The 13125-nt window shown below is 33.4% G+C and overlaps 1 protein-coding gene across 5 annotated transcripts in view; it reads right to left on the bottom strand.

Moving 5' to 3' along the window:
- Positions 1-13125, bottom strand: part of ERBB4 (erb-b2 receptor tyrosine kinase 4) — a 1111691-nt gene that overhangs the window by 287840 nt on the left and 810726 nt on the right. For all 5 annotated transcript variants that reach the window (XM_073218152.1, XM_073218154.1, XM_073218156.1 and 2 more), the window contains exon 13: positions 4868-5000. In XM_073218152.1, coding sequence (XP_073074253.1) covers positions 4868-5000 — 133 coding nt within the window. The remainder of the gene's footprint in view (positions 1-4867; positions 5001-13125) is intronic.

Raw genomic sequence — 13125 nt, 5'->3', positions numbered from 1 at the left:
GGAAACCTCCCTCATGAGAGATAGTCTAGCAGTCTCAAAAAAAAAGAGAGAAGAAAAAAATGCCTTCTGATGACACAGCAGAACCATTTACACATTTTTAAGTAAGGCTTTGCCTGTTTGTATCTATATGAAATGTTACACTTGGCTGAAGTTTTATTTTTTAAACTTTGAAAGCACCATTGTGTTTTTCTTGTTGCTAAGTTACATGAAGTGTATAACATGTCCTTATATAAACTTCATCCTTGTCCTTCAAATCCCAAGACTCTTCAATGTATTTTTGGTGAAGCTTCAAAAAATGCTTTGATCTCTTTTCTTCCTTTAAAATGTCTGCCTTGGAGAATTAGAGAAAATATCTTTCTATGGTAGATTTTATATTCTTAGATTATTGATCTAATATCACAACATCTTTTACAGTTTAAATTGCTTTTGAAGTAATTCTGTATGATATAAAATAAAAAAAGCAGTTCGATGGTAACATTCTAAAACTTTCTAATTGAAATCTGAGATATTGGTCATCCCTTCCCACAACTTTACATGTTGTGGCTATTTGAATATTAAATGTTATCAGTATGTAAGTTTTCCAATCACCATCTCTCCAAAATTTCATTTAAAAAATTGGGTGTCACTCATTTAAAATATGTTTAAACCGCCCAGTTCCTATTAATGTATGAGAGGATGAGGTACTGAGTAAAGACAATTTAGACTGTCAGTTATGAGTCATTAACAAAACTTGACTAAATATTTATAGCTACTTTATTATTTTGTGCCTTTGTATATGCACTACCACTTCAAACTAAGCACTGCAAACATGATAATTATGGATTAATTAGGTGATAAATTCACATTTACTTTCCCCTAAAGTATTCAGTTTTTTCATAGTGAACTATCTCACTGGGTTATTGTAAAGCCTTAATAAATAAGTCCAAAGGATGGGTTATGTTTTATATTGGTTAGATTAAGATTACATCTATTTCAAGGTAAAATAATTGCTCAGTTTTTCAAAATTAACAGTATAAAGCAGTGGCTTAGTTCTGTGTATATACATATTTAATTACACGGGTTTTGCATTTTACTATGAGGTAGTGGTTTGCTCTGGATTACACTACTTATGAATTTTCTTGAGTTTACATAAAACAGATTTTCTTTTGCATGTTATTAACAAGAAAGGAGCAACAGAGGAAATCGTCAGAATATAAAGGTAAAAATGACTGGGTAGTTGGGATGTAGAAAGTATTAGCTAAATTATAAAGACCATCAAAAACATTATTTATATAGTGAAATTAAATGACAGCTACAGCAAAGACTGTGATGATCAGCAAATTACTGTTCCTGCAGTTTCTTGGGTGACTAAAAGGTTATGGTGCTAAAGGAAGGTCATAATTTTTATGGTACTGAAGCATAGTCATGTTTTTCTTCCTCTTCTCCAAAACCCCCTTCCCTTCTCATAGATTTAAGGAGTGAAATGAATATGTCATAAAAAAATCTTGAAGACAGCCTCACTGTCTTTTCTCCTATAGACTAGATTTCTGTTTCCATGGCTTCTGGCTCTTTTCCTGTCTGTTTTCAGAACAGACCCTCCTTGCAATTTATACGGCTTCTGCTCTTCATTGTCACTCTCTCCATCACTGCTCTTCTTCCTTTCCATGTCCTAGAGATTCTACTATGATCTACCAAAGAACCCCTTTCACTTGAATCCGACCTAACAAATCACAGCCTTTGAGCATGAGCTTTGCATCGGAGCCGTTGCCACTAGTTTTTGCTACGCTGCATTTCTCAGTTTGTTGGATGCGTGCAACAGTAGGCAGTCCTGTGAGCAAGAGCAAATGCTTTGTAGCCAATGCTTCCCAAGTTCGGTTGGTGATCCTAGCACCAGCGCTAATCCTTCCAGGCCTTCAATCCTTTCACTTGTCTAGACTTCATTTCCTAAATATTCTCTGTGAGAAGGGAAAAAGAACGTTTCCATGAGAGGTTGTGATTTTTAAATATAAAAATGCCTACAAAGAGCTCAATCTGACATTCTTTCTGTGGTTTTCATGTTGTTTCTTAAAGTTTCAGAAGTGCTTAACCACATTGCCACGTAAGAGAAATCTTGACATTGCACTGCAATTAGCGTTCTCATGCTTTTTGAATGCTTGCGCATGACAGCTCAGAGGCGCTGAAGCATAGTGACTTACAGGACCAGAGTCTGAGTGCTAATATCCAAGGATTAACTGATTTTTCTTTTTCCCTTTAAAAAAATCCTCTTTCAGGGTTTCTTCTCTTATGATAGACAATCGGTTTACATATGTATTAATATTTATATAAACATGTGATATATATTATATATAGATAAATATCAAACATATGTACATCGTATAAAACATATATTACATAATAATATATAGTACATACATGTGTAAACATAAATAGGTTCCTGATTTTAGTTAATAATCATATTTGTTTCTTCTCTTATGATAGACAATCGGTTTATATATGTATTAATATTTATATAAACATGTGATATATCTTTTATATATCAAACATATGTACATCGTATAAAACATATATTACATAATAATATATAGTACATACATGCGTAAATATAAATAGGTTCCCGATTTTAGTTAATATCATATTTGTAGTTATTTTCAGCAGTTTTTAATGTGACTGTTCTACCTAACAATTTAGCCTCAGATTAATGGACACAAAAGGAAACAATGGTAATTATTTTAGTGGCAGGAATTCTAACAAGGCTGTATTATACAGTTTCACATTTTATAATCACAACTATACTATGAAGTTGACACTATTATCGTTCCCATTTTCTGTATAAGAAAACAAAGTTTAGAGCAATTAGGTTATTTAGCCAAGGTTAGATATTTCAGTTGAGAAGGGATAAAGTTAGGATTTTAATTCATTCTTCCTTAAAGGCTGTCTTAACTGCCAGGCAATGTTGAATGAACTCAGCCAATACCACAAGATTGGAGGGGGGAAATGCATCATTGGAAAGGCAAGAATTATACCAGAGTTTTACAGGATACTTTCATTAATTGTCTTTCAAACTAACTCTTGTGTATGATTTCCTAAGTTCCCATTACTATTGCAAAATACATTAAAAACTTTACATTTTAAAAATATATCTGATTTAATGATTTGGAGAAGGTTAAACTTTAAAAAACAGATTGGTAATAGGTGCTTTTTTATTTACTTATTTATTTACTTGGAAAACTGGTATTTTCCTTTGCTTAGCTTTCATTGTTGTGTAGAAACAGGACAAAGAATGGTGTATAGATTCACATATTTATCAGTTTCATATTTCTGACAAGATTAAAACTGAAATAGTAAAGAAAAACAATGGCATATAGAAAGGAAACAGGATGAAAATCAGATGCCCTGAGTTTTACCGTTGGCTTGATTTTTCTACAGGGTTAAGACACTGGACACACACCATTCTACCAGTGCTCACTGTTCATAAGATGTTGCTGTTAGCATTCCTGATTTTTACATACTTAATGATTTCTATAATCCATTCCCTCTTTAGAACTGTACATATTCTATAAACTTTTATAAAATTTATAAATGTTATAAGTTTAATTATTTGTTAATGTTATAAGTAACATTTGCTTAATGGTACTAAAGTCTACTAGTTTCACTTAATGGTATCAATAGCTACAATTACAAACAAGGATATTTTGATCTGAGGTATTTTATATACAGAAAATATCATTATTCCATAATAAACAACTATAAATATACTCCAATGAAACAAGCAATGCACAATTTGCTATTTATTATCAAATTTATGAGCTGATTGTACCTTAAAAATTATAAGCTGAAATTTTCTTGAAAACCTATTTCATTTTTCCCCCCAAATTTCATGGAGGTAGCTGGCTCTGGTCATTATCTCTCAAAGAAGATACATGTCAATAATATTATGATCCATAGACTTTAATCCTTCTGATATAAAATGCAAAAGTACAATGTTATCTGGGAATCTGAAAACAGTTGGTAAAATGGGGCACCTCATAAGGCAGAAGAAGAAATGAAATAAAGAACTTCAAAGCTATACTTTTACAAAACTGTTGAGAATCCCTTCAGTGAGCAGTATAAGAAAATTTGACACAGGAATAGTACTAAAAAAATGCATTGTCATACTAATGAAGGACAATGATGATGCATGAAATGGTATGTTATGATAAATTGATTTTATGAGTATATGAAATGCCATGCCAAAAGGTATACTAGGCTTTATTGTTGGCGATGTGGTTATTGTAGTACTAGAAGGAATTTAAAATACTTGATGTAAAATATTGCTTAGGTTATCTTTAGAAAGTGGTGGAACACTTTCAAAAACCTCTTCAACTCGGAACTACAAAGCTAATCTTTCTATAGGGCAAAGCAGTAGTCTGACATATAGAAACATGTCATTCCTAGTGTACAAATATACACACAACTTGAATGGAAAAATAATCAAATGTTTTGCAGTAACCAGATGATGAAAATTAACAGGAAAGTATGATAAAAAAATTTTTTGGACCATAAGAGAGGAATGATTACTTATAAAAATCCCCTTCATAAGGAAAATAGGAATATAATTTTCAATTTTGCTTAATTATAACTTGCTATATTTTATTAAGAATTGTATAATTTGGTACACATTTTTTTAAATGTATGTAACAATCAATATATATTTGGACTTGTTATTGCAAATAAAATTACTCCACCTTAAAACAATTCTTCTATAGGTTGTCTCTTTATGCAAAAAAGAACTCTCCTTAAGAATCTTAGCCTGCACATAAATTCTGACTTTTTACCATTTCTTATCATTTTTAAATCAGAAACAATCAGTAAGCTCAGGAGGTTAAGGTGACATTGTAAGATGCCTTACCCATCATAGAGGTTACAAGACTCTATGCAGGTCCTTCCCCTGCTGAACCGGCGGCATGACAGGCACTGGTCTGGCCCAGGTCCCCAACAGCCGTCGCTTGAGCATAGATGGTTGCACACCATTCCTTCAGCAGCTGAGAAACACAGCAAAATCAAGGGGAAATAAAACAGAAGCCTATGCCAAAACTCAACCATTTTAATATGAATCTTCCTAGTAAAGCTATTTCTGAAGGTGTTTATTTGAAGGGAATGTGTGGCACATAACTTTGGTTGCCTACCCAGCCACCATGATGGCCCCTACCTTCAACATCTCCCGTACTGTGGAGCCCAGTCATTGTGCTCAGAGGACACCACTGCATTTTTCATAAGAATGAACAAATGTCAATTGCCTGTATCAAAATTCTAGGGAGGAGGAGGGATAGAAATCCACCTTCCAGTTAAGGTAGGAAACAAACCATATACATTTCAAGCCAACCTTTTGCTCCAACACCAAAATTTTTCACTTCAGTTCCATAGGAAAGCTTCATGAAGAAGTAAAACAAATGATAGTTATCATAAACCAAAAAACAATATTAAAAGAGGAAGAAAAAGGAAAAGAAAAATATATGGAGGTAAGAAGGGGAGAGAAATAGAAATAAAATACAAGTTTTTGTGGGCCTCTGCTCTAGTCTAAGTATACCTTGATATTTAGTCAAACGGGCATATATTAAAGAGAAGTTTTGAAAGAATATTAAAAAAATGTACTGGTGATTCATGAAGAGGTAGAGAGATTAAAGTACTAATAATGGTCTTTAGTCTTATACCTATATTTTTTTAGTGATGGACGAAGTGCCAAACAATTTTAGGTTCATTTTTCAAAATTGCCTCTTGAAGTTCACCAACTCTGTTTCCCTTAACTGAACATTTATTCAGTATGTTATTATTTATGCTGAATAACATAATTTTACTAAAGGGATTCTAGATGTTGAATAAAAAGGGCCTACAGAGATTTGAAATCTGTGTCTTGGAGGCAGCATATAGTTGGGATCTTGCTTTATTTTTTAATTCAACCTGACAATCTCTGCTTTTAATTAGGACATTTAAACCATTTACATTGAATATAATAATTGATATAATTAGTTGAAATTGTTTTGTTATTTTTTGTCCAATCTTTTTTCTCTTCTCCTGTCATATTTTGGGAAACCAAACTTTTTTATGATTTTATCTTTTTATTTTTGATAATGAGTTACATAACTCATTTGTTATTTTAGGGATATCACTTGCATTTTCAATAAAATTTTTTAGTTAACTCTTTCATTTTTAGATAATTATAGATTCATATATAGCTGTAAATGATAATACAGAAAGATCCATGTTCCCTTTACCCAGTTTCCCCAATGCACTATAGTTTCCCCAGTAGGAATGATCATTCATTCATTTCACAAATGGACAGAGGCTCAGAGAAGCCAAATTGCCCAAGTAACAAGTGTCAGAGTGGGGGTACTCCTCCCTTCACTGACAACCTGGCAGAGAGGTTGAGGCACCTCATTACAGCTTAGAGAGGTAAGAAGCCTAGCCTCCCTATTCCTTTGCTGGCATGGGTGAAGTTGGGGGCCACAGTCTCTTCTATGGGATTTGGCTGGAGTAGAACAGTTACTGTCTAAAAAGACTTCTGTTTTGTTAGTCTGCCCCTTTCCTGGTTTTCAGCATAGAGAGAACAGGCTTTTGGAGCTTTTTTGATCTGCACCTCTGGTGTGTCTGAGTAGTCAGTTTCTTCACCTTCAAATCTCAGATATATGAGATAAAAGAAACCGAGGGACCTCACATCTGTGTCCTTTATTGGATTCCAATGTGCCAAATTTGTCTTCCTTCTTCTCCCCACCTTTAAAAATCAATTTATGTATCTTTTCTATAATGCCTTGGGTTTTTAGTTGTACTTAGCAAAAAGAATAGGGCAACTTGTATCTATTTCACCTCTCCAGAAGAAGAAATTCTAGTATACATTTTTCATTTACTGCAGTCTATTTTCAAGTTACACTCTACCACACACTGTGTGTAAATATTCTAAAAACCTTAAAATAGGATACTTCCATAACTTTGAGCCATTATACATTCTGTTTTTCCATATTATACACCCCACATTCATCATTTTAGCTTAAACATTAGGTTGCCTTTCGAAGAGAATTAAATAATAAGAAGAAAATCCTACATATTTATCCATTCACTGCTCTTTTCTCCATATACAGATCCATATTTTGGTCTGGTATTGTTTCCCCCTGACTAAAGGACTTCCTTTACCATTTCTCGTAGAACAGTTTTCTCAGCGTTGCTCTCTCGTCTCTGGCACTGTGTCTGTCAACTCCAGCTGCCTTAGTCTCCCTGGACTCCCCGCTCTGCCTCCTCAACTCAAGGAGTCTTGGTGCTCTAACTGGGTCCCCGCTCACTGTGCCATGGCCTACATATTTCTTTCAAGGTAATTAGCCAAGGAAAACACAAAGCTCACCTCATTTGTTTCCTTGCTCTTTGGAATCTCTCTCCTTCATTATCTGGTATCCACTCTTGCAAACAAACTATCATTGCATGTATTTTGTTCTTTTGGCCATTTCATGGGGGAGGGTAAATCTGATCTCTGTTACTCCACCTTGGCCAGAGTGGACATCCTACATTTACTTTCAAAAATCCAAAACGGAATTACTTGCTATTCCTCATTTACAAACAAAAGTTTTCATGTAAGATACCACCAAAATGCCCCAAAAACGATACTGTCCACAAAATTTTATTGAAAATTAGTTTCCTATTCTATTAACTTATTTAATTTATAGTTATCATTCTAAATAACAATTACATGTAATTTTTACAGATAATCTGAAAGAACAGAGATTGAATAGAGTGTTTTCCTGTGGAGACAGGATTGTCCCTCTTCTAAAGTAGATTATTATTTTAGTAACTCATAAAGCTTATGGACTTTGTTTAATTGTGGTTCTCTCCAGGTCTTAAAGATTTACCACATTGAAATATTTAATTTAATAAATTGATTTATTAAGTTGAGACTGTTCTCATTGTGTGGAGACTCTCCAAAAAAATTGAATGATTTTATGTTCTACTTGGGAAAGGCTAACTGAAAATATCTGTTAACCTGATTTTGAACTGATAGCAAGAGTTCTTTTCTTCCAATCATTCATAGTGCAGATAAAGAGGGTTCTCTCACTGTACAAGAGAAATGCCAGTAGAAATGGAATCGTAACATAGGTCTCATATCATTAATTCCCTAGATGTATAAGTAACTTCCCACTAATTTATAAAGATGTAAGGAATTAGAAAGATCATTCAATCTAGCTGATGGAATATAACTGTGTAAGATCAAATTTTACATAATAGATGAAGAGTTAGAAAAGAGGAAAGTTCAGTTTAATGAATATAAAGTTAAACTATCTATTTTTATAACATTTAGCCATTTGAAGATTATTTATAAAGGGTTTCATATTCTGAAATATATAAATTTATGTTTATACATAATTCTTATATATACTTGCTTATGGGATAAACATGGTCATCTAAGGAAATCCTGAAGAAGGAAAATAAAGAAGAAAAATTATATTATAAAAGTCCCTTATAAAGACAGCAAGGTGTATTCAAAATCATACTGCATGGTCTCAGGAATCTCTTTGTATTCATCACTTTCATATCTTGTAGAAAATATAATCAGTGCCTTAAATTATGTTATCAACTGCTATCTAAGGCCCTCAAACACATTTTCAGTTTCTCCTTTTAGGATGTTGACAAAGCCGTCAGTATTTGTGACTGCCCACTTAGTGATATTCCATGATCTTCTTAAAGTTTATTTCACCAACTCACATAATGTTTTCAGGTTCGAAAGCCTCTCACTCATCCCTTCCTCTTCATGTCCCAAAGATGATAAAACTCTACAGTATGTGGAAGGGTAAAACTTGATTGCTTTGATGTTGTGTTAAAGTCTTTGTTATTTGTTGTAACAGAACGTTTTTGCTTTCCCCAATTTCCTACCTTTTTCTCTGCTGCCTATTCCCTACCTTAGCCTGTATACAGATGCTCAATTTCAGAGCTGTTTTGGATCAAGGAAATAATATCTATCAGAGAAAAGCAATAATAAACAGAAAATCATAATAATCCCTTCTAATTTTTTCTAAACCACTAAGTGATGACATTGAAGGCTGGTTAATCATTTTCTCCAGAGTGAAACAAAGGGAAGTGTCTCCACACAGCACAGAGCAAAAGGCCAAGGAAATTACTTCTTTGAAATTCTTAAGAGAAAATAAATTTTCAATCAGCACCCAGAATTCAACAGCCCTCTGACCTCCCAGAGTGATAGTCACACAGGAAGGAGTAGAGGGCTATTCAATGTCCTACAGTTCAAAAGACCATTATAAACCCCTCTTAAACTTCAGCGATGTGGTTATTAGGCAACATTTAACTTCCTCTGAGTTTTTTCTTGAAGCTGAAAAAAATATTTTTCTTTATCTCATTGGAATTGAACCTGTCTGTTAAAAATTTGAAGAGGTAATAATGTGCTTAGTATTTCAACCTTTACAGAGAATACTGAACCTGATTTTATTAAAATCGAGGCAAGCTTAAGTAATGGATCTTGCTACTGTGCTGCATGTGTAAATGAATTAGTTTCAAATATTGAAATGGAGTGCCTGTCTGGAGGCACAAAGGCCGAGGAAATATCTACTCTTCCATTGTACAAGCCCATCTATGCTGTTTGCATGATTTACCATATATAGAGACATAGGTTTTACTGAGAATGTATTGGACAGGTTCTTTTTTTTTTAAGGCCAAAAATAGGATTTATAAGAAACCATGTAGCCTTGTGTAGTTATTTATGTTTTACTCATCTGTAAAGTGAATAATAATATCTACCTTTCTGGGTTGTGATGGCGATTAGACATCGTATAAGCAGAGTATTTAATGCAGGGTTACTCATTTAACTAAGCCCTTAATAAATATATCTAAGAGAAATGTGAAAAGAAACAAAAATATTTGTGTTTAGCTTTCAACATTTTTGCTGAGAAACTATATACTTTATGTCAGACACTGGTAAAAAATGGGGTTATGATGGAAAAATGAAATAACATACATATTCTGTTACAGCTTAAAGTCTAGTTGGGGAGACAAGTATTAGATAAATAATTACGCTTATTATTTTTGGTATAATTAATAATAATAATTATGCTAAAAGTATACAGAAATTGTCCTAACCTAACAGGTGGATGATGTGAGGTTAGCCCACAGATGAGGGATAATAAACTGGGATGAGGATAAATAGGAATTATTATGGCAATTATAGGTAGGGGAAATTAGAAATTACAACTCTAGCCAAGAGAGACTGAGCAGAGAATAACAGTGCTTTCAGAGAACAGGCTGGACATGGACAGTATGTGGGAGAGTGGTACTTGATGAGCTAGTGAGGTAGACAAGGACCAGATTATGGAGGAACTAGTGGCCAAATATGGGATTGCCTGCCTTTATCAAAGAGCTATGGGAAATTGTTGAAAGGTTTTAAGCAGAAGAGTAAGGATCTTATTTTGTAACTATCACTCTAACTGCTTTGATGGGACTGACTTTGAAAACATGCTTGAATAGTTGGTGGCAGGGAGATAACAGTGAGATGTCCAGAGATATGTAAAACCCAAGCAGGACCAATCGGAGTTCTTTGTACAATACAGATGTTGGCAGAGAGAACATAGAGCTTACACCTTCACTCATAAACTCTAAGGATGTTCTTAACCTTACCCTTCCAGGGCTATCATTTTATGAAGACAGAGTGCTTGCCTAAGAAGAAAGCAGAATCAAGCAGTATATAGGAGGATTGAGTCCTTGTGATTTGTTTTACTCCTGGGACCATTTGTACCTGAAGGAATATTCTTTAGACTTCTCAGTTCTATGAGTTGATATAATCTCTTGCTTTTCATTTTTTTTGCCTTTTAATTGTTTATTGTTTTCTGTATTATACGAAAAGACTTAAAAGATGTAGATTTATGGCCAATATTTAATTTTTTCCAGCTTTCCTGAGATAAAATTACTTGTAACATAGCATAACTTTAACATATACAGTGTGATTCCATACATATACATAAAGCTATGTTACCACAATAAATTTAGTAACTACATCCTTCATCTCATATTGTTACCATTTTGTTATTGTTATGGTAAGAGCATTAAAACTCTAGTCTTATAGCAACTTTCAAATATACAGTGCAGTGTTGTTAACATAGTCACTATGGTTTATTTTAGATCTCCTGAACTTATTCATCCTATAACTGAAGTTTATGTTCTTTGACCTACATCTCCCTATTTTCCCTACCCTTCAGTCTCTAGCAACTATCATCTATTCTCTGTTTCTGAGTTTGATGTTTTTAGATTGTACTTATGAGTGAGATCATATGGTATTCATCTTTGTCTGTCTGACCTAACTCACTTAGCCTAATGCCCTGAAAGTCCACCCATGTTGTCACAAATGGCAGGAACTCCTTTTTTATAGCTGTGTAATGTTCCATTGTATATATATCTTTACCACATCTTCATTATCCATTAATCCATTGAAAAATACTTAAGTTGTTTCCATATCTTGATTATTGTGCATCATAATACTGTGATGAACATTGGAATGCAGGTATCTCTTTGAGATCCTGATTTGATTTCCTTTGCATGTATACCGTAGAAGTGGTATTGCTGGGTAATATGGTAGTTCTATTTTTAATTTTTTGAGGAATCTCCATATTGCTTCCTATAGTGACTATACTAACTTAAATTCTCACCAACAGTACACCAGAGTTTCCCTTTCTGCACAGTCTCATGAGCACTTCTTACCTCTTTTTTGAAAATAGCCATTTAAACAGGTATGAGGTGATACCTCATCATGGTTTCAATTTGCATTTCCCTGATTACCAGTGACGTTGAGAACTTTTTGTGTGCTTGTTGGTCACTTGTATGTCTTCTTTGGAGAAATGTTTATTCAAACCCTCTCCCTAATTCTTAATTGGAATTTATTTGTTTACTTGTTATTGAGTTGTATGAGTTCCTTATATACTTTGGATATTAAAGCTTTACCAGATATATGATTTGAAAATATTTTCTCCCATTCTATAGGTTACCTCTGCAATTACTTGATTGTTTCTTTTGCAGTGTTTCTGTTTTAATGCCAGCACCATATTGTTTTGATTACTATAGTTTTGTAGTATAGTTTGGAGTTAGGAAGCATGATGCCTCCAGCTTTGTTCTTTACCAAGATTGCTTTGGCTATTTAGGGTCTTTTATGCTTCCAGACAAATTTCAGGATTATTTTTTTATTTCTGTTAAAATTAAAATTTTGATAGGGATTACATTGCATCTATAGATGCTTGGTGTAGTATAGACATTTTAACAGTATTAACTCTTCCAGTCAATGAATACAGAATATCTTTCCATTTATTTGTGTCTTCTTCAATTTCCTTCATCTGTGTCTTATAGTTTTTGGTGTACACATCTTTCATTTCCTTTGTTAAATTTATTCTTAAGTATTGCTAAATTGTGAGTTCGTCATATACAATCTTTAATATGTTGAGGTATGGTTCTTCTATATGCACTTGGTTGAGAGCTTTTATGATGAAAGGAAGTGAATTTTTGTCAAATGCTTTTTCTGCACCCTTTGAGATGATCTTATTATTTTTATCTTTCATTCTATCAATGTGGTGTATTGCATTCATTGATTTGCATATATTGAACAATCCTTGCATCCCAGGGATAAATCCCACTTGATCATATGGTGTATGAGCCTTTGAACATGATGTTGAATTAGGTTTGCTAATATTTTGTGAGGATTTTTGCATCTAGATTTATCAAAGATATGTCCTGTAGTTTTTGTTTGTTTATTTGTTTAGTTTTTTTCTTGTGGTATCTTGATCTGGCTCTGGTATTATGGTAGTGCTAGACTTGTAAAATGAATTTGGGAGTATCCCCTTCTTTTCAATTTTTTGGAAAGTGTAAGAATTAGTCTTAATTCTCCTTAAAATGTTTGGTAGAATTCACCTATGAAACCATCTGGTCTAGGATTTTATTTGTGGAGAGATTTATCATTACTGATTCTATATCCATAACTTGTTCTTGGTCTGCTCAGATTTTCTATTTATTCATGATTCAGACTTGATAGGTTGCATGTTTCTAGAAATTAATCCATTTTTCTAGGTTGTCCAATCTATTGGCAGATAATCATTTATTGTAGTCTCTTATAATCCTTCATATTGTGTGGTACCAGTTGTAATG

This window comes from Manis javanica, chromosome 12 (assembly GCF_040802235.1).
Source record: "Manis javanica isolate MJ-LG chromosome 12, MJ_LKY, whole genome shotgun sequence".
Lineage (NCBI taxonomy): Eukaryota > Metazoa > Chordata > Mammalia > Pholidota > Manidae > Manis > Manis javanica.
This window is presented reverse-complemented; position numbering and strand designations above follow the sequence as displayed.